The sequence below is a fragment of the Pollicipes pollicipes genome, unplaced genomic scaffold, assembly GCF_011947565.3.
Source record: "Pollicipes pollicipes isolate AB1234 unplaced genomic scaffold, Ppol_2.1 Scaffold_7261;HRSCAF=8764_pilon_pilon_pilon, whole genome shotgun sequence".
Taxonomy (NCBI): domain Eukaryota; kingdom Metazoa; phylum Arthropoda; class Thecostraca; order Pollicipedomorpha; family Pollicipedidae; genus Pollicipes; species Pollicipes pollicipes.
In genome coordinates, this window is record NW_023597054.1 from 7,333,017 (window position 1) to 7,354,958 (window position 21,942).

General features: G+C 49.2%; 3 protein-coding genes across 13 annotated transcripts in view; 1 reads left to right on the plus strand and 2 right to left on the minus strand.

Moving 5' to 3' along the window:
- Positions 1 to 5,182: 5,182 nt before the first annotated feature.
- Positions 5,183 to 6,216, minus strand: mRpL16 (mitochondrial ribosomal protein L16). The gene has a single exon (XM_037237625.1). It carries the CDS (start codon positions 6,021 to 6,023, stop codon positions 5,280 to 5,282), a length of 744 nt encoding a protein of 247 aa, XP_037093520.1. The 5' UTR covers positions 6,024 to 6,216; the 3' UTR covers positions 5,183 to 5,279.
- Positions 6,217 to 6,444: 228 nt separating this feature from the next.
- On the plus strand, positions 6,445 to 21,503 carry LOC119113262 (ATPase ASNA1 homolog). 9 transcript variants are annotated; one of them, XM_037237615.1, is made up of 8 exons: positions 6,445 to 6,578; positions 8,401 to 8,538; positions 10,474 to 10,621; positions 11,258 to 11,409; positions 12,235 to 12,385; positions 16,696 to 16,803; positions 17,694 to 17,894; positions 20,853 to 21,503. In XM_037237615.1, exons 2-8 carry the CDS (start codon positions 8,426 to 8,428, stop codon positions 20,970 to 20,972), a joined length of 993 nt encoding a protein of 330 aa, XP_037093510.1. In that variant the 5' UTR covers positions 6,445 to 6,578; positions 8,401 to 8,425; the 3' UTR covers positions 20,973 to 21,503. The 9 variants fall into 9 exon arrangements, with proteins under 9 accessions (XP_037093510.1, XP_037093514.1, XP_037093516.1 ...); XM_037237619.1 differs by having other exon boundaries at positions 10,533 to 10,621; XM_037237621.1 differs by lacking the exon at positions 6,445 to 6,578 and adding an exon at positions 6,779 to 6,800 and having other exon boundaries at positions 10,533 to 10,621.
- Positions 21,043 to 21,942, minus strand: part of LOC119113261 (peroxidase) — a 32,146-nt gene continuing 31,246 nt past the window's right edge. For all 3 annotated transcript variants that reach the window (XM_037237614.1, XM_037237612.1, XM_037237611.1), the window contains one exon: positions 21,043 to 21,804. In XM_037237614.1, the coding sequence (XP_037093509.1) occupies positions 21,729 to 21,804 (76 nt within the window). In that variant the 3' untranslated portion in view covers positions 21,043 to 21,728. The remainder of the gene's footprint in view (positions 21,805 to 21,942) is intronic.

A 21,942-nucleotide genomic window follows, 5' to 3' on the forward strand; every position in this document is an offset into this window, starting at 1 on the left:
CAGAGCATAGCTATAGCGCAAGTGCAACAACTCGGCACATTTCCAGTCCACTGAAAAAAAAATGGCTGCAAAGGTTCGAAAATTGCGCTACGAGCAGAAGAAGCTGCGACAGACGCTTCAGACGCGCGACAGGCGGCTCAAGTGCCTCAAAAGGACTCTGGATGCCATCAAAGAAAGCCGGATCGTCGATGCCGAGCTTCTCGAGGTGATCCGATCTCGATTTGAAAACCCAATGGTGTCAGCGCTTCTCACCGACGAAGTTGTCAATGGTGGCAGGAAGAAGCGAAGTGGCCAGAGGTATTCAGAAGAAATCAAGAAGCTCTGTCTCATTTTCCACTACTATTCCCCGAGAGCATATAGATTCCTCTCAAAGAACTTCTCTCTGCCGGGTGCAACATCGCTACGAGAGTGGACGAGAAGCGTCAGCTGTGAGGTGGGCGTCCTCCACGAGGCGCCACAGACGCTGTGCTGTGAAGTGACAGCCAAGAAAATCGACCCCAACTGCTGCTTGATGGTTGATGAGATGGCCATCCGGAAGGCGAAGGTGTACTCGCAACCCAAAGACAAGTTCGTTGGTCATGTTGATCTGGGTGCAGGGGACGTGGAGGACACGAGACTGGCAACAAATGCCCTAGTGTCCATGGCCATTGGTATCAAAGGTGTGTGGCGCCATCCTGTCACCTACTTTCTCACAGACCACATTTCAAGTGAGACTCAGACAGAGCTGGCCACGACTGTCCTGTATGCTTTGAGCGATGCAGGATACCTGTGCTGGTGACCGCAATACCTGTGCTAGTGACGGCAAGTAGATTTACTAGTTACATAGTGTTGCGGCTGTAAAGTGCGTGGGCATGCAAGTCCTGTGCATTAGCATTGTTAGTAGTACGGTGTAATACTCTGAACAACATATATACTATGCGTAGTTTTGGGGCTGTAATGTGTGTCGACGTGTAAGTCCTGTGCATTAACGTTGTCAATAATATAGTGTACATATTCTGAATAACATGATATACTATGCGCATACATCGATGCCTACACAGCTCACAGGAGTACCGAGCCGACGGTGCTGGACATAGCTTATATTCTTGTAACGTACCAAATCGAGACATGAGCTCTGGTCTTATCTGAGTGTGGATGGGGACAGACCTATTCTCTCACGCAGGTGAACAACATGCATGCAGTGCATACAAAGGGATAACCATAGCCTGAACTCCAGCAACCCACCGGGGCAGTTGCTTCGCCCATAAACAAAGACATAAGAATGTCCTCCGTCTTCCAACAGGCTGATGCAAATGATGACATTGGCGTAAGTCGAAGTGCCGCCTGCGAAAAGATTCGTGCTTTCCAACGATTTTGGGTCGTCGATCCGACCTGGGAGAACCCAACTGTCAAGTACATTTAAAGCTGGACAAAGTCGGCTAACATTCATGACAGTTATCTTGCTCGGATTTACTTCTGACTATCTCAAGCCGAAGCCACAAGCCAGGAGAGGGTGATACGATTGGCCCAGCCCTTCTGCCCGCTGGAATGTTGCAAAGGACCACATCCGGATAAGGGTTAAGAACAACTGTTTCCAGCGTTATCGTTATGGCATCTTTTCTCTCTTAGAAGGACCATCTGTTTTCCTCTGAGACCAGATATTACCCTGCCTCCCCACACTTCTGCTACGACGCAAATTTGCAAAATCAGTATGCCTGGATCAGTCTGTCGAGCCGCTACCCATGTCCTTGGAGCAACCTTTCCTGTGCCGTATTGCGCAAAATTGATGTCTTAAACAGCCCCAGAATTTTCAAGGCCCTCCCTCCCATTATTTCCCAATCACACGCCTCCGGAGGTCGGCCATTCGCCATAGAATCATCATTGCGAAGCTAGCTATTGCCCTACTCCGCGTGGTGGCGCTAGTGTCGCAAGACGGGAACAACCGGCCGGTCGCCGCGCCAATGGGAGTAGGCTGTCTGGACTTGTATAGGTCAATGCTTGGATATTATGAACTTTGGACATTCTGTACCTTGGACATTGTGCTTTGGACATTCTATACCTTTGGACATTTTGTACCTTGGACATTCTGTGCTTTGGATATTTTGTACCTTTGGACATTCTGTAAATTGGACAATATGAACGCCTCCCCGCCTTAGAAAATATATTGCATGGGTATTAGATAAGCGGTTACTTCCCGCGCAGTATTTCTTTTGAGCCAGGCTGCGGAACATACTTCTCCAAAGCACTGCCAAAAAAATTGGTTTGGAAATCGTCATTGACTCCATGCTCGTGTACACTTACAACGTTCCAGGAATCTATTTTGTCTATGAAAAGAGCTCTTCTTTCCTGAGATACAATCGACAGATCCTTTTCCTGAGGTACACGAGATAGACTCTATAGACTGATGAATTTGGAGCTCATGTGAAAATGGCACGTTGAATAAATGGACAGCTTACTTTCTTGAATGACAGAAACAGACGCAGCACCCCGTTGGATCATTAATGTCGGGCGCCTAATCTTGCAAAAAAGCGAAGTGAAGTTGGAGGATATTGGAAATAAACGTGAAATATGGTGATCGAGAAATTCACATCTTTACCAACAAACAACCTACATATTCCATATAAAAAGTTTTTGCGTCACAAAATCCCAGTCCAATCACTGGTGTACGCACACAATGTAAATGCCATGGTTTCAGGGGACCTGCCAACTATGGGCATGAGTAATGTACCCGTCAACCAAATTTTTACACTATCTCGAAATCTTTGTTGTTTTAGTACATGCTGTCCAGGTTACGAGATAGTTCCAAGACTAAGCCTGAGTTATGCCTTAGTCAGTTATCAGGTTGAGTTTCAGAGTTCAACTCTTTTAATTATAGGCCTGGTTTGGTCTTGTGCCCGCAAACGAGGTCCAACACACATGTCCCCGCCAAACAAACATACATGTGCGTGTGCGTGTGCGTGTGCGTGTGCGTGTGCGTGTGCGTGTGTGTGTGTGTGTGTGTGTGTGTGTGTGTGTGTGTGTGTGTGTGTGTGTGTGTGTGTGTGTGTGTGTGGGCGTGTGTGTGTGTGTGTGTGTGTGTGTGTGTGCGGGTGCGGGTGCGGGTGCGGATGCGGATGTGGGTGCGGGTGCGGGTGCGGATGCGGATGTGGGTGCGTGTGCGTGTGCGTGTGCGTGTGTGTGTGATAGAAAAAAGGTCACTGTGCAGATGGCGTACAACCGCGAATCCTACGAAGTGCGCGTCGTTCTACAATGACGGCCTATGCGCGCATGTGATCCATTTTTGGATAGTTGTAATGCGGTATCAATGAAACCGAACCATGTGTCGGTTTTGAGGCACAAACCAGGACTAGAAGCTCCACAACAGGTCAGGATGGAGATGCAGCGCAATGACAACTAGGATAGCGCGATCGTATATCTCAACCTAGCGATGCCACCGTTCAGGGACACTGCCGACAAGCCACCGACCGATTTGGCCCGCTGTATCATGATATACTTGCTGAGTCATCGACGTCGGATGGATGCCGAACCACGAGAAATTGGGAAAGGGATGGGTCCACTACTGTGATCCTCAAAAGTGGTTAGATCACTGGTACTATGCGTCGTGTCAGGGTGCGTTATAGACTTTTTGTTTCAGATGGGGTAACGTGATACGTCTTTGATGGTGATGATAATTTGAGCTCTAGGGGTGGACTGCGATGGTCATTTTGCGCCCATAACTGATGAGCGCCTATCGCGGCGAGTGGTTTACTAGCAATCCTTCATCAGCTATAAATAATAATAAAAATAGTTGGCTTGCATCCACGTGAGAGTCGTTGTCAAGCATACCAGAATAGGTAAGATATGGAGGATTTCAACTGAAATGAAAAAATTGTTCTTTGATGAACACGGGCATGCGCAAGCAGCATGGCCAACTGTGACTGATACATTACAACGGGGGGGGGGGGGGGGGGGGAGGGGCGGCGGTATGGACGGCGTCCAACATATAACAGGTAGCAATGCGTCTGTTCTGTTAATTTGCACAGCCTATTCTTCTGGTCGCAACTTAGGCGAACTCGACGGTCATGGCCATAGACCTGGCTGTGGCTCTGCAATCTTTAGCTCATTGTTTGTCGTGCCATTCCAGCAGCGTCACCATGTTATTGTCCCGCACCCTTGAATGGTGCGGCAGCGACTGCAGATATTGGTGATTGAGGGGCCAGGCGGAACGGGATTGGAAACCGGACCCCACGTGGGAGCCGAAGACGCTAGCCGCTTGGGTTTTATGCCTCCACAAGTCAGACTTAAGCTGGATGGACTTCGTAGTTAGCTGTGTCAGGGTCAAGTCAGAACAGCAGGTGGCTCGTTCTCGGACTGCTGCCGACTGAACCGGTCGGCAATGCTTGCTTTAAATCGGTTTTTGCTGTACCTGACTACGCAATCGTGTTTTACTACTGCTTGAAAACTATATAGAACAGACCGATGTCTCTTTCATCCACCTTCCATTCTTTATGTTGAATGTGTTCTTTTTTTGCTTTTACCCTTGTTCAGCTTCAGGTAAAAATAAATGTTTTGAGTCGCAAATCATGGATTGTAGCCAAATGCTCCAAGCAGAGGCATGGTAACTGAAATGCCCCAAAATGGTGCAAACATTATATGCAAAGTATCCTCCACATAAGGGCAGTACAAGGCCCAGTCAGTTTCCCATGCACTACACAAAACATAAATGAGTGGTACATCCCCCACCAAGTTAACAAATACTCTGCATATGTGGCATTACTGATTCACATTTTATGATCACTTGACACCTTCAGAACTACCCCAAAAGCATTTACTGCCCACATTATCCAAATCCCATTGAACGTCACAGCAGATGAGTATTTGACACTTTCAGGGTGTGAGCCTTTCCCTTCTCCAATATCAGAACTATTGGAAGTAGATGCAAGCTAGGCCAAATGACTCACTCAAGTGCAGTGTAATGAACAGTAATTGCACCTAAAGCACCACTTCTAACATGGGACCTAACATTTCTCAGTCTTTGCAGGGCACCATCACATCACATCACACCAACCAATCTTTCACCAACTTAGCAGACTAAAAAATGACTTGTTTTAATAGGTTCATGCATTAGAACTAAGCCTAAGGCTTTGATGTGCTGTTTAATTCTAAATCTCATGACTGCCCAACAAATGGTGGTAACACCACTCATCTTTCATCAAACCAAAAATAAAGCTTTTATTTATTCCAGGCATTCCCAATCAGCTGACAAAACAAGCTAGAAACTTGGGATGTCTAGCACAACATGCTGATATCTGGCACAACTGTCACTGATATTTGCCAAACCAAATCTTGTCATACTTGGAACACCACCTGTGACATCCTGTCATGTTGTTCTGGACCAGATACTCATATGTGTATGGGTTGTTGTTGTTTGCCTCTTGCCATCTTTCAAGTTCTTGCTTTTTCTGCAGAATTTCATGGCTAACCACTTCTGCTTTGAATGGCAGCTTTCCAGCCACCTCCTGCAGGGCTGGCTTGCACTCTTCAAAATCGCAGGCACCAGCCAGCTCTACTATCACTCGTCCTGCTCGGACCGGGGACACATAGTGGTCAATTGCACCCTTCCCACCACCCATCCGTTTTCCCTGGCCTCGTTTTGTCACAGGCTTCCATACAGCATCAACTCGCCACACTGCGAACATCCTCTTCACATCTATGCGTCTACCAAGAGTCATACGGATCATTTCCATGTGGCCATGCTTCAGCTTTCCTCCTGTCAGTGCTATGATCCCATACTGCTTGTGCAGAAGCTGGTTGTGTACAGTTTCTGGACCTCTCATGTCAATCAGCCTCTTTTGTGATTTCGGGATCCGCATACCAGGAGGAAATTGTGGTACTTTGGGTAGCATCCATAGTTTGGGTCTCTCAGGTATCTTCATGTCACTGTAATCTGCAGGAGGCTTGAAGTACTTCAATCCAGCCACCGGAACACTCCGTACAAAAAGGCTTGCAACATGGTCTGCGTTGCTTAAAACCCCTGAGCATCGCAATATCCTCCTCACGTCCATCCCGCAATCACCTCTTACGAACCGCTGCAACCTGGCAGCAACACGCCTATTAGGGCAGTACCCAAAGGCAAAGCAATGCTCAATGACGCTACGACCCAGGGCTGTAGCCGCCGTCCCACACTAGCAACGCTGCATGCTGTAAGCAATCCAAAATTGAGCCGTAATTGAACCCACATCCAGGGTAGCAGAATATCGCAGGTCTTTGGCACATTGAGCTACCAACTTCAGCGTGGCCGTGGCTCCGTCACTTTGGCGTCAAATGAATATTATTTTAGTAACGTAAAATTGACCTTCCACACATTTCGTATCCTTGTATTGTTAAGTTTAAATTTTTACCGATCAATAGTTTGCAGTCCAATTTGCATTCAATGTTCTTCATGCGTCATCACTGGCAAGAAATGCGAAAAAGAGAGGATGTCTTTTCGACGTCAGTGGGGCGCCTTCATTAGGCAGTTTTGGCACGTGAATGTAAACAAAGTTTGCCCGTTTTGTCGGTGGTGGCAGGTGCTGTGAGCGGAGTGCTGGGGCATTGTAACGGACGAAGTTCTGGTTTTGGTGAGATTGTTGTGTGGTTATCTCTCATGACACTTAGTATTCAGTATAATGCATCTTTGTGAGATGATTTTTACTCATTTGATTGCGTCCTTGGCAAATAAAAGTTGCACAGGCGGTTGTGGCACGTTGAAGTAGACGTACTTTGCCGTCAACATACTAGCATTGTGTGCAAGTTTGACAATTATTTCAGTATTCATGTCCAGTGGATACATGGAATTGATGGTAGACTTTGTTAGGAGTAGAAGCTTTCTGTTGATTTTTTGGAGAGTAATAGGGAGCCTGTGGTAATTAAATGGTATTTTGTCCTCAAAGCTAAAAAGATGTTACACCACCATACAAAAATTGTTTGTGCTGTGTAGCAACTGATCTTGCATTGACCTAGTACTACACATGGTAGGTCTGAAGCATTTGTTTTTGCAAAGGATGCATTTTAAAGCCAAAGTGGCAGCATTTTAGGTGTAAGTATACATTGGTACCTAATGTTAGAAATTAGCATTGTCCATCATTTGCCATGTTTCAAGCAAAACATACTGTAGATAATAAAACAGGTAGATTCATGCTCCTACCTTCAAGTTTTAATAATTTGATACCGAGCTCCTTAGTGCTGCACACAGTCCACCACCTCTACATCCCCTCCCCTACCCCAGCGCCATTCCTGTGTTGTTGTCACATGGTCACAATATTACTGCATATCAAGAACCATTACAAATATATGGGGCCATAGTAACAATAATAATGCAATTAAATATGTTTCTATTGTGTGTAGATATGTTCATAAAACAGACAGGCCAGAATAGTCTGTAACATAGCCTAACCTAACGTAACGTAACCTAACCTAACCTAACCTAGCCTGACCTAATCTTACATTACCTAATCTTACATTACCTAACCTGATTTAATGTAACCTAACCTAACCAAACTGAATCTCCCCACCCTATCCCCTTCAGCTCAGTGCCCCATTGGCATCCATGTTCCATGCCATGTACCATATAAAGAAATTGTGTTTAGCTGTCATATTCTCATTTTGCTTTTCATTCCCCACTCAAAGACATCATATTTGCCCCCCCCCATGTCAACCAATCTACAAGCGGTGTGAAAGACTGCTTGAATATGTGAGAAACATATTTAATTGCGTTCTTGTTACCTTGGCCCCATACATTTTTAGAGTTCTTGATGCTTAGTTATGGTCACATTTGCCGCGTGTTTGCAATGCTCGAATGTTCGCTATCATGGTTATTTAAGTTCCAAAGTAAGAGTTTAGATGACCTGTTTTATTGACCATTGACCATTATTTATTATATGACCATTATATGATATATGACCATTATTTACCATATGTTCTGCAGTACACATGATGATTGATGTACAATGCCCTTTTTAACATGAGGTAGTAATGTATAGCATGACCACATTTTGACAGTGCCTGGCATAAAGTCCTGAAATAAGTAGCGTTTGCTACCATAGGCTGCCACGTGCTCCCACGTGCTGCTGCCAAATTTATTCAGGAAGTATTTCATGCAAGGCTTATACAAAGTAATTTGGATTAAGCAACAAATGATGCATCACAATTTTCTGGAAGCTGCATTTCCATTTGTGTAATAAGGGTCTGCTTTGCAAGACACTTTAAAAAATGAAATAAGCATATGCAGTTGTTTTGAGTTTTGAAGAATGATTTTGATATACCTAAGCATTTTGAGAACCTAGGTGATCAGTTTAGATCAAGTGGGTAATTCACTTAAGTCATGTCTCTGTGCTTTTTTCTACAGTGTGACTTTGGAATTTGGAATGTCTCATTCAAGTGGCCTGCATTGTTTTTTTGCAGGGACTGGATCCATCATATTGAAGCTATGGAGGATGAATTTGAACCACTTGATCCAACACTGAAGAATGTGGTTGATCAGACATCCCTCAAATGGATATTTGTGGGTGGAAAGGGAGGTGTTGGCAAAACAACTACAAGGTACTATTGCATGTATAACAACCCTTGTACTGTCGAGGGAGAGGGAGAGGGAGCGGGAGCGGGAGGGGGAGCGGGAGAGGGAGAGGGAGCGGGAGAGTGAGCGGGAGGAGAGGGAGAGGAGAGGGAGCGGGAGAGGGAGAGGGGAAGGGGAGGGAGAGGGGAAGGGGGAGGGAGAGGGGAGGGAGAGGGGAAGGGGGAGGGAGAGGGGAATGGGGAGGGAGAGGGAGGGAGAGGGAGGAGGGAGGGAGAGGGAGGGAGAGGGAGGGAGAGGGGGAGGGAGAGGAGAGGAGAGAGAGAGGAGAGAGAGAGAGAGAGAGAGAGAGAGAGAGAGAGAGAGGAGAGAGAGAGAGAGAGAGAGAGAGAGAGAGAGAGATATATATATATATATATATATATATATATATATATATATATATATATATATATATATATGTATATAGGGATAAATAATCATTGGACAAGCTTGGCTCTGTGATGTTAAACAGAATCACATTAAAGAGTCTCTTTGTCATGTAAAAGGGCAAAAAATCTTAGTAAGACACAAGTTTGTTGCAAAATATAATTGATCATTAAGATTCAAATGCAGCCCATAAACCCATAGATGACAGGTTACAGAGAGCCCCCTCAGGTACCTATGAGCCCCCTCCCCCCTCCCTACATCTTGTTTGGATGTTCTTATGCAGTGTGGGAGTGTACTGACACTGCTGTAGATCTCAAAATGAATGACAGAAATTCAAAAACTTTCTTTTTCCTCCTGAGAAGATTCTGGTTAGGGTCGCAATGAGTCATGCAACCAGCAGATTTGATATAGATTGCAGCACATTCATCTACTTTTTCCTTGGGGCCCTGCACCCATTTATTGGTGTGCTGTGTACAGTCAAATCATTACCAGCATTGGTGGCAAGTAAAACTCCACCTGAAGCTCAGCAGCAAAATTTTAATGTGGATAGTGGATGGGTCAAACTTCCATGTATTTGACCATTAGATTGTTCAGATGAGTCATTTTTAAAATGATCAGTCAATAGTGACATAAGTTGATTGCTTGTTTCTTTGGCCTGTTGCTTGTAAAAAAGTTTTTCTGCTTGAATGAGCATCAGCTTCACCTCACTTGAACTCAATCAGCAGACTTTTGATGCACATATTCTATGGGACTTAAACTTTCATGCATTGACCATTAGGCTGCCAAAGATAGCTGATTTTCAAAAAAGGTTAACCAATAGGGACAGAAGTGAAATGTATTATTGTTTGCCTGTAGATTGTCAGCTGGAATGATCATCTTTGGCCTTTTTATCACCTTGCGGTACCAGTTGCACCTGTAACCCACCACTGTTGCCTTAAAAGTCATTTACATTTGCAGTGTATCTGTCACACCAAAGTAACTGTACATCATTTAAGCATAGCTGCATGCTCAGTTACCTTATTATAGCTGATCTTGCGGCCTAGTGACTGGAATGGTCTGCCAACAAAACAGTGCTAGTGGACCTGGCCATGTTTGGGAATGTAACATACTATGTACCATTATGCTATGATATATGTGTATATGTATGCATATATATATATATATATATATATATATATATATATATATATACATATATATACATTTTTCTATTTTGGTGCCTCATATATGCTCCTTTTATCTGGTAAGATGTAATTTTGTCTGGATGCTCCCAACAATCGCAACCTATGACATCTGTTTTTGTTTAAACTGGAATGGTTTACCAACAGAACAGTGCCAGTGGACCTGGTCATGTTCAGGAGCATACTTGACTATTTTGGTGTCTTGTATATGTCCCTTTCACCTGGTAAGATGTCACTTCATCTGAATGATTCCAATGATCCCAACTTAGGCCACCTGTTTTAGCTCAAACTTCCAAATAATGACCAATTGTGTTTAACAGTCAGCATTGCAACTATGTTGTGACACTGCTTCAGCTGTAGCCTGGCCGTCCAGCTGGCTAAAGTCCGTGAGAGTGTCCTCATCATCTCAACAGATCCTGCCCACAACATATCAGATGCTTTTAATCAAAAGTTTACAAAAGTACCAACCAAAGTCAATGGATTCAACAACCTTTCTGCCATGGTAAGTGATGTCAGTGAGCAGTGGAATGTACCTGTGTGCAATAGGCATGCCTTTTTGTGTTACCAGTTATTCCATTGCTGCTTTGATTGAATAATCTTGCTCTGTCCATACTATTCTTTCCTAAATTTAGCCATAAGATATATTTTGGATGACTTTTCTGACAGGATTATGATTGGCTCATGCATAATTTTGATGGACTCATGCATAATTGTGATGGACTCATGCATAGGTGTGATTGGCTGATGTATACACAATATGTTTAATGCAAACTTATTTGTAAATGGCTGTGAGATATGTCATGGTGAATGAATGAAATGGTGGTAATAAGATGTCACTCCATCTGAAGGATCCCAATGATCCCAACTTAGGCCACCTGTTTTGGCTCAAACTTCCAAATAACGACCATATAGCCCAAACATTGTGAACTACACTTAACAAACACAGTGAAACATGCTGGATGCACTGAGGCTTGTTGTAGAATTAATGAAATGTTGGTAATAATATAGCCCAAAAATTGTGAACTGCACTTGATGGACACAATCATACATGTTAGATGCACTGGGGGTTGTAGCATTGTGCGCTGCATGTTGCAAAATCCATCAGACACTTGTTTCATTGTGTGTGTGTCTCGCACAGGAGATCGACCCCAACGCCGGCTTCCACGAGCTGCCGGAGGAGTACTTTGAGGGCGAGTCGGAGGCGATGCGCGCCGGCAAGTCGGTCATGCAGGAGCTTCTCTCCGCCTTTCCGGGCATCGACGAAGCCATGAGCTACACCGAGGTCATGAAGTGAGTCAGCTCTGGGCTCATCCTCTGCCCTCGAAGCCAAATGGACGCCACTGGTTGTGACATGTGGTGGATTTTGATGTCAGTGGTCCTTCCCTCTTAATTCAATCTGGATAATTTTTGGATTGGGAAAACCTGACTCAAAGTGCAAGTAATGTAACCTTAGGTTTTGGCTCCTCTAGAAAAGTCTAGAAAAGTTCTTTAAGCATGAGTGCCGCATGCTTCTGCCCAGCATGGGACTGAATCAAATAAGAATTTTGGATCAGCCAGGAGACTTTTTGTCAACATAGTTTGCCTGTTTTTAGTTATCCTTGCCTGTTTTGCCCCGAGCTTGTGTCGCTGTCTAGGCCTGGCTATAGCACCAGGGTAGGTCCGCCGGCGGTGTTGGCGAGGGCGCTGGTCTGCCGATGCTGTGACGCCGCCTGGCGTTGTCTAGGTCTGGCTATAGCACCAGGGTAGGTTTGCCTGTGGTGTTGGCGAGAGCGCTGGTCTGCCGGTGCTGTGACGCCGCCTGGCGTTGTGTCGGCCGGGTTATAGCACCAGGGTAGGTCTGCCGTTGGTGTTGGCGAGAGTGCCGGTCTGTCGGTGCTGTGACGCCGCCTGGCGTTGTCTAGGCCGGGTTCTAGCACCAGGGTAGGTCTGCCGGCGGTGTTGGCGAGAGTGCTGGTCTGCCGGTGCTGTGACGCCGCCTAGCGTTGTCTAGGCCTGGCTATTGCACCAGGGTAGGTCTGCCGGTGGTGTTGGCGAGAGCGCCGGTCTGTCGGTGCTGTGACGCCGCCTGGCGGTGCTCTCGCGCACTGGCTGACACCGGCGTCCGCTCGTCACCAGGCTGGTGAAGAACATGAACTTCTCGGTGGTGGTGTTCGACACGGCGCCGACCGGCCACACGCTGCGCCTGCTCAGCTTCCCGCAGGTGGTCGAGAAGGGCCTCGGCAAGCTGCTCCGCCTGAAGAATCAGATCAGCCCCTTCGTCACCCAGGTGGGCAAGGCTGCCTGTGGACAGGGGCTGGGCGGCAGCGAGGGACGGCGCTCACTGGTGGCGGCGCTTGATTCCGAAATGGCACGCCGAGACGTGAGAGCGGACTTAAGCGAATGTGCGCGAATTCATGCGCAATCTCCCACGCGAGCTTTTGTGCAAACGTCTGTCTTTGCTGATGTGTAGATGGACGAATATGAATGACAGTAGGTCGCTTTGGTACAGAACGCCCGTTGAATGTTCTGAAAGTGGGGAGGAGGGTAGAATAATTCGAAGTACCAAAAGAATCGTTTCCCGATACAAAGACTTCGAATATTGGAACGCATTCTTCAGATTGGTTCCCTATCTGTCCGCTAGAGGTTTTCTATACCAACTAAAATAATTATCATGAGAGAACTTTTCCGTAGGACCAATTATTTTATAAAAAACTCACTTGTGACTGTGAATTTCTCCTCAGATTTGATCCATTGGTCTGTTGGCTCAATCAGATGACCTTCGTGACCGGTTTTTGATCAGACACCCTGTCTATATGTGACAAATTGGAAATGCAATCTGTGAAGCAGCTTGTGGTAAATTGAGCTCAAGTTGATAACTAACTAAAGGGCGTTCCAGGAAAAGCGGACTGATTTCTGACATTTGTTTGTTTTTTAACCAGGGTGATGCAGCGATGGAAAAATCAGTCGATGTTATTTTGCATTTGACCACTGGGCCCTCCACGTCCGTATATGACTCCCGTGTCGCCGGAGGCACCTTGCCGTCTAATCCTTTGCTGCGTAAATGGCGGTATGGGACGCTGTGTCTCTGAAGTTCAGTAATTCCTTTACACTTTTTGGGTCCTGAGTTGGTTTAAAGGCTCTTTGAGCACATTTGTGACTTGAAATGCCTCCACGAAAAAAATATATGTGGATCTAAGATGGAGGTAACAATCGGGCGAGTGGCCGAACTCGTTGATGGACTTGTGCTGGGTCAAACCCGCCTTTGAGCCGCTTTCTCGTCTCCTTCGCGGTATGCGCTGTCGTATCATCTTGCTGAAGCCATGGGCGTGGCATTACTTCACGGCAGATTTTCTTCAAAACCACCTACAACTTGTTAGGGATGGCTAGTTACCGTTTAGCTATTGCGGCCATCGCAGTCTTGATGGTGCGCCGGACGGTACACTTCGCACTGTGCGGCGGTACTTGTTAGGGATCGCTAGTTACCGTTTAGCTATTGCGGCCATCGCAGTCTTGATGGTGCGCCGGACGGTACACTTCGCACTGTGCGGTGGTACTTTGTGAACCTCATCAGGATCCTCGGTAGACCAAGAAAGACAGTTTTGCCCGATGATTTTACCGTTGAAACGAAAGTGTGCCTCGTTGGCAAATTTGGTCGGTGGACGGTGGGTTAGGCTCCCATGGTCGAAGAAACGAGGCGCCGTAGCGCATGCACGCGTTGTAATTGGTTAGTGAGAATTTCTGATGTGAGCTTACTTTGCATGTGAGCGGATTTGGGCTCTTATCTCTCCAGCCTCAGCGTGGTGGCCTTGCCACAGCCGACTAGCCCATTACGGTCCGGACCCACAAATGGATTGGTAGGGGCTCCGCAACAAGGCCTCTCTTGCCTCGCGGGGTCTCGGCCGCGATTCTTTTGGCCTGCTTCCTTGAGCTGACTTTATCATCGATGTTTCTAGGCTGCCATTCGCTATACAATTCTGCGCATTGTGCTTAATCGCGTTTCGAGAATAGTCGCGTGAGTCGTGTCACATTTTCCGATAAAAACCGCTGTTACATGAGAAAATCTGTCCGTTTTTTTCGGGATTTCCCGGAAGTTTGTGCTTTGGGTGACCCACTACGATGTGCAGCAAAGGCGCACGGTGTGCTTAGTTACCAAGCCTGGTACCGTGCTCCAGTGTAGAATATATATTGGCTCAGACGAGCTAAAATGTGCAGCATTGAGACGCGGTTATTTCAGCTCATTGCCTGTCATTGAGACCTTAAGACGCACTCAGCTGCTGAGGCAGTATGATGTCGTCTGCCTCTCACCTTGACAGAGGTCAGGCACCGCGGGCGCCGTATTTCAACAGTTATGTTGTATGCGCGCCGATAGGCATAATGTGTTTGAACTGCTCTCTTGTTCCCAAGTTGTTTAGAGTGAAAGGCTCCGACGCTCGAATCACGCTACGCATTTGCACGTTGAATTGGTCAACACTGTTGACGTATTCCACTAATTAAATGAGCAACATTTAAGCCAGCCCTCTGACCCGTTTGGTAATTTAAAGTTGGGCCGAATCAACGTGTGGCAGACATGACTTGGCTAGCGTCCTAGAGGCGGCCGTTGTGTCGGCTTTGGCGGTCATCTGGCAACTGGTTAAATGTGTCGGACTGACGTGAGGTGGCTGTGGCGTTATATGGCACGTTAACACGTGATAGCGGACCCTGCCCTCTGAAGCTACGCTTGCTTGTGGGGTTGCGGAGTCAAGTTATTTGCATCGGGGTGCTGATAGCCCGGTGACTGGGTTGTCTGTTCCGGAAACCAGAGGTACGAGGCTCGATTCCCTGCCCTTCCTGACATGGTGAGGGGTCGGTGACACCGTCTAGGTTCAACATCACAGTCCTCCGTAAAGTCCAAAGGACTTATAAAGGATATTTGCATCACACTGCAAAAAGGGCCTTATCCCAAATCCATCCCCGCAAAACGTTTGGTCAAGCTGTCTTGTCACATGAAGGGCGGTGACGATGTAATCGATGTTCCATTTTCGTGGAGCCGTCGTTCCGTCCCCGAATGGTGGTCAGCCCACATCGCGACGTGGCGGCCCATGTTGAACGTCACCCGGTCGGCGATGGTCTGGACGGGTCGTCCGGGTCAACCGTTCGCGAAGGACGAATTAGTCACGGCGGGAACTCCCGAGACTGGGTGATGGCATCATACGTGTGCTGGACGGCGCGGCGGACGGGAACCGCCAGCTCTGTCTTCTGTATCCAGGTCGGTGGCCAGTGGTGCCACCTAGTGGTTGGTGCCGCCGGGGGCTCAGTGCTCGTAACAGCCACATTTTGTGATCCATGCCCTCCAGCCGAAGGAGGGAGGGGGGGGGGGGGGCGACGGAGGGAGGGCTGCCATCCATCTGGAATATCTTTCAACACCTGAAACGTCGGTGCCAACGAGCCGATACAAACGTAAGAGTGGTCAATTGCCATCAAATAGATGATGCCAGAAACAAAGCTAATCGAGCCAGACGCTTTTCGTAACCCATAAAGACGTAAATCCTGGGTGCAATGGTGAGTCACATGGGCGCTCCGGTTGCATACATTGGTCAACAGTATCTCCCGATCATCCGTTTCTTCGTCCATCAGAATATGTTTGCCCCATGTAGCAACGATGCCGGGCTGCCACCGCTGGGGCCCTGTTTTGGCCCGTACTCTCAGTGTATTCACAAAAACCGTTTGCTTTGTGGATCGAATGGGAAGGTGGAATCGTGACGATGTTACAATGCTGTACAAAACGCCCGCCGAATGAAGCAGCTCGCATGTCGATGTCTGACATGTTATGCTGCACAATCTGTAGGGAATCTGCCGTCATGGGCTGCTCAGGCTGAAGGAAATGTCAGAGGTCATGCAAGGCTGGCTCGGGCCTCGCTCGTTACAAAACGTTCACCGTGTTACGTTGGACTCCATTGTCAGAGGTGCTTTGAACGCACGGATATCCAACAGCATTGAATTTGCTCACTGTCCATGATCGATTATGAGTAATGGTGATCTAAATATATCTGATATTTTGCTGATCGTTTGCCACAAGGGACTTTGGGGAAGAAGTTGTGTTCTTGGTCGAAAAGAGAGTATGCGCGAGAGATGATATCACTTCTTCCGCAACATTGGTTATACACTATATTTCTTTCCGGTAAGCTGATCATTTTTATTTGCATTTACTTTTTTTGGATGCATTTTGGGTTGACTTTTTTACCCAGAAATCCATTAAAAAATGTGAAAATGGTAATCGCAAGACCAACCGTGAGAATGAACGGACAGGAATGTCAGGAATGTCGGCGTCCCGGCGTATGAACGGCCAGGAATGTCGGCGTCCCGGCGTATGAACGGCCAGGAATGTCGGCGTCCCGGCGTATGAACGGCCAGGAATGTCGGCGTCCCGGCGTATGAACGGCCAGGAATGTCGGCGTCCCGGCGTATGAACGGCCAGGAATGTCGGCGTCCTCCAGTGTGCCGTAGCGCAGTCTGCTAGTGTTGCTCTCCCCGGCTTGATGGGGCGTCGCTTTGGCTGAAGTTGCCCGCCGCTGGTGTAGCTGGCCCGCCGTGACGCGCTCACCGGCCTCCGTTCGACAGATGGGCAACCTGCTGGGTCTGGCCGACTTTAACCCGGACGATATGTCGTCGCGGCTGGAGGGCATGCTGCCAGTCATCCAGCAGGTCAACGAGCAGTTTCGCAACCCGGTGAGTGCGGTGCTGGAGAAGGCGGGCCGGGGTGGGGCGGCGGCGATCAGCAGCCATCAGCAGGGTAGGGCCTCCGCCGCCGAGCAGGGTCGGGGTGGGGCGGCAGCGATCAGCGGCCATCAGCAGGGTAGGGCCTCCGCCGCTGACGCGCCGCTCTCGCTGTTGCCGGGCGGAGCGATTGACCAGGCGCGTCCGGCGCGTCCGTCAGCGATGACCGCTGTAATCCTCCTCAGGAATTTGGATCCGGGGATGCCGTTTAGGGTGCAGATTTGCGGGTCCAGTGTGGTAAGATAGGCGCCCGGTCTATATGCTGGCCCATGGCTGTCACCGGCTCTGGCACGAGCTCCTGAAATCGTCATGTTAGTTGCGCAAATCCGCCTGCCTCGTGATTGGGCAGGACAATACGTCGTTATCTCGCCTCATTTCTAATGCGGGGAGGTCACAGTGCTGGCAACGGTCGGCCCCCAGCTGTACACCTTGCATGACTGGGTTAAAGATTCGGCCCAGGCTGACTAGAGCCAGTCGTAAAAAGTTGCGGTGATACTGGTAGCATTATTCATGTACATGAATTATATATTTACGCAGAAATTACGGTGTTAAGGAAATATTCGTGGTTTACCTCTCAAGTGCTCGAAAACGCGCCTTGTCCAATCTGTTGCTTGCAATTGGTCATTTGTCCACGGACGGCCGGCCGCTGGACCAATGATCGGGTCTCCCTCTGGAGCCCACTGTAGTGGTGTCCACGAGCGGAACGGCTCGTTCCCCGGGCAGCTGCACCAAGGAGAGCTGAGCACGGCGAACGAGAACAAATAGCTACCGTGCACCGCCTCTGCGGCGGCGCGCCCCAGAGAGTTGCGCGGTGTGTGACAGCCGCCGGCGCCCGCCCCCAGGACCAGACGACGTTTGTGTGCGTGTGCATTGCCGAGTTCCTGTCCCTGTACGAGACGGAACGGCTGGTGCAGGAACTGACCCGCACCGGCATCGACACACACAACATCGTCGTCAACCAGCTGCTGATGCTGAAGCAGGGCGAGCGGCCGTGTCGAATGTGCGCCGCCCGCTGCCGGATACAGCAAAAGTACCTGGACCAGGTCAGCGGCCGCTGCACGCGCCCACACGCACCCCTCCCCCCCCACACCACACGCACGCACGCACGCACGCACGCACGCACGCACGCACGCACGCACGCACGGGTACACCCATATTCACAACCGCATGCAACCTAGACCGTACAAACAACGCACATACACACGCACACACCAGCGACTCTGGGAACACTGCGTGAAAAAACTCGCATTTGAAAAAGTGCCTCCCATAACGGTACGGCTTAGCATTTACCTGATATCAGATCGTTGCGGCAAACGCAGACATATGCCTGCAGTTCGCGCTGTACCCATGCAAAAACCAAAACCTGCGGAATTGGCATAAGATACGTATACATATATTTATATATAATACCATGTAAAAACAAACACCTGAAAAAACACATTAGCCAGAAGATGTCACAATTCAGCACCTGTTAAACTCTAAGGCGTCGTTTCGTTGTGGTTCCTCCGTACTAACTCAACCCTGCGAAGTAGGGTGTAGGGTGTACCAGCGTGTCGTGTTGCCGCGTGACTTCAGCTGACGCCTGACTGACGCTCCACAACTGTCCATGTACCAGATGTGGCTGCTGGGCGGGAGGACAACGCTTATGTAAACGAATGCATGGTGCGAATACTTCTGTGGTTGTTCGTGGCCAATGGCAGGCTATGAACGATGGCCCTCCAAATAAACGGATTCAGATTTGTTTTGCTGAGCTGAACTGAGCTGCCGGACGGTTACATGCGTCTGTAATCATCGACGGTTACATGCGTCATGGTGTAACTCGATCCGTCATCGTGAGACGAAGCTGCTTGCGTGCTTGGAGATACTGATCATACACTGTTTTGCGCGTCTCGTTAGAGGCAGTCAAAAGCTACATCAGCCATGAAGTACACCATCTAAAGGCAAATACACCTGTAATTTCACGTATTTATTTCAGTGCAAGATCTTCTGGCGGCCGCCATAAAAAGTGCGTTTTTGTTTCAGTTTTAACCCTGTTTATTTGCCGAGCTTTGCCGCAGTAGCGTTGTTAATTTCGTCGCCTTGTTTCTGTACTTGGATAACCAAGATCCTGGGTAACAGAGCATTCTGTTTTATTCCAACGCGTACGTATGTAACGGGTGAAAAGGGTGTCAATTACATTCACCGCTGATCTGTTCACTAAGGCTTTTACCAGATGTTGGTTGCCCTGGTACCATTTCGTGGCAATGACCTGAGGTCCCAAAATTGACCGTCTATGTCGGATCGGATAAATTTGATTGACCGTGTTTGAACGATTCCAATTTGTCATGACATGGCACGGTGCACCCAAGAGCTACATGAAACGGCGTGGCTAGGCTTCGCGCCCGCCGTGGACGGCTGGGTGACGACTTCCGTCGACGGACGTAGACGGGCGTGTTCGGATGTTGCCGGAGCCGGGCTGTAAAGCGATGTACAGTTGCGGCAAGTGTACTTATGAAGACGACAAGCCCGCATTTGCATGCCGCGCCAGACCGCACCGTCGGCGGGCGGATGCGGCCCACACTCGGAGCACCAGCTGTCGGCCGTCGGCTGCTGCTTGAGGCGCTCGGAACAGCTCTCGAAGCGCTCGGCGTGGGAGGCTGGTGACATGTTTCTCAACGTGAGGACATCGCACTCAGTGATCAAAATCACATCATCAGTCATGTTGAGCCATTCCAGCTGTACTGGCGGAGGCGATTCTCGGTCGCGGCTTTTGTGTGTTTTACGACACGAGAGCGAAAGGTTATCGCTTTGTCGACCTGAAAGTGAAGCAAAAGTTTACGGTGTACCTGTGTCGCAGTGCAGCTACCCCAGACATCCACACAGTACTGGGTGAAGGGTGGTGTAAGCGCCCCCGTCAGCAGTCGTTTGGTCTGTCTTGGCGAATGTTGCCGCATGTCAACTAGCGCGGTGATCATTCTGTGGCACCGCGGCGCCAGATCCGGCCTCAGATGCGTGTCCCAGGTAGAGCGTGGACGGACGGTGACGTCATCTTCACAGCTTGCGACAGTTTCATTTGGCTGTTGCTAGGCTTGACTTGACCCGGGGGCTCAGTTGGTTGAAGCGCCTGCTTTCTTATTCTGCTAGCCATGGCGTGGTGGGCTCGAGTCGCTTTAGGGGGCTCTCCATTTACCCCCGACTGGGTTGGGATATGACCGGTAGCAGCAGCCGCACTAAATGTCAGGTGACGTCGTCAGATGGTGTGCCGAGTCTTCCTGAGTATTACGGCATGCAAGCGTGTGGCGCAGATTCGGCCGTTATCACGAAATTTTACAATCGGATCGTGGGGTGATGGCTCACGCAACAAGCTCTTTTTGCGTGGGCGCTGATCCCACAAGCCCATCTAATCAAAAGGTTCCGACTGCATCTTAGAAAAAAACGTGGTTTGGCGCGTTGCCGGTGGTGTATTGTATGGGTCAGTTCTGTTTGAAAGGGATTACTGTCAACACTGTTTCAATTGGTTTAATTGTCTGTTGATGGTTAAAAAATGGTTAATTAACAGACTTTGCTTGGCGCTGCCTGCAAGCTGAAACTGAGCCATCCGGAAAGTCAAAGCAATGCTTGTTTGTGGAGCCAGCACGAAGAATATGTGTCATGAACAGACGGGATCACATCGCCCTGTGACGCGCCTGGTGTCAGATCGTTTGAAAAAGTGTTGAGGACGAGGTTGTGCTCAGAATGGGACCTTGCGCCACATTCCATTGCCGGTTCCATATGGCTTATAACCAGCCGTGGACGATAAGGACGCTGGACTGGATGCGGCCGAGGGCAGTTAATGTTGCCGTTATTGCAATTTTGGTTACACATGGATAGCCATTGGACTTTATTTTATCAGCATGGAGCTGGCGTGATGCCCGATATGACGGATGCACGATGACGGGAAACTTCCGCGACTGGCTGTGCCCTGCAGGACTCGCCGGGCGCCTCGCAGGACTGACATCGGCCCCACCCGCCCCTGGTTTCAGATAGCAGACTTGTACGAAGACTTCCACGTGACGAAGCTACCACTGCTGGACCACGAGGTGCGCGGCGTTCCGGCCGTGAGCGAGTTCTCGGCTCAGCTGCTGACGCCGTACCGGCCGTGACGGCAGCGCCCGGTCCGCGCCCGGCCCGGCCCCGCTCCGCTCCGCTCTCATCCGCACCGCACAGACCGTGTCATTCGTCAAATATATTGCAACACCGCGCGAGCGAAGGCCGTTTCTCGACATGCCGTGTCGTGCGCTGCTCTGGACCGCAGGCGCATGTCGGGCTCGCGCCGAGGATTTGCTGTTCTTTTGGGAGGATAACCAAAGGTTGTGCATCGTAATGTTGGAGGGAACAAAGTTGTCGTCGGGGCTATTTTGCGTGATATGAATTTAGGTATAACCGCGTTTCGATACTTCCAACGGATCGAGACGTTGATAGAGACAATAAATTACACAACCACGATACAATGCTAGGTTTGAAGTTTCTTCATGACATTCAGCTACTCTGGTCGCCATGTTGAGGTGCACCGCTTCAAAAACGGAGCGTTCTGCGCCAACCGGCTCCGATCATGTGCAGACGGGTAGTTGAGAGCCGCGCTGCTCGAGTGTTCGCAGCCGGTCCCTGGCCGCAATACACGTGACATCGCTTTACACCGCGCTCCTAGACGCGATCAACGCGTCGCCGGCGCTCGGCTTTGCGACAGGCGCGGTGCGACCGCTCACGCCGCCCTCTGCGGCGCACCCGGGCGCGCTTACCAGACGCCTTGGCCAATGACAGCAATAAAACGGACCAGCGCAGGAAGGAGGGGTTAGCCACTAGTCTACGGGGCGTCCGTCCGGGCGGACGGTCGACGCCCGCCGGCGGGCACGGCGGGGTTACACCAGCGGGTTGAGGAAGGCGGCGAATCCCACGCTGGGTATGGCGTAGCTGCTGCACGACGTCAGCTGATTACTGAAACACAGCGGAATGGCGTGAGTGGCGTCGGCTGCGACACTGCAATCTTACTAAGAAAGAATGCGTTCAGAACGAAGGCCGCCGTTCAGCGAACAACGAATTGCGACACGACTCACATGGTGACTCGCGCCGTTG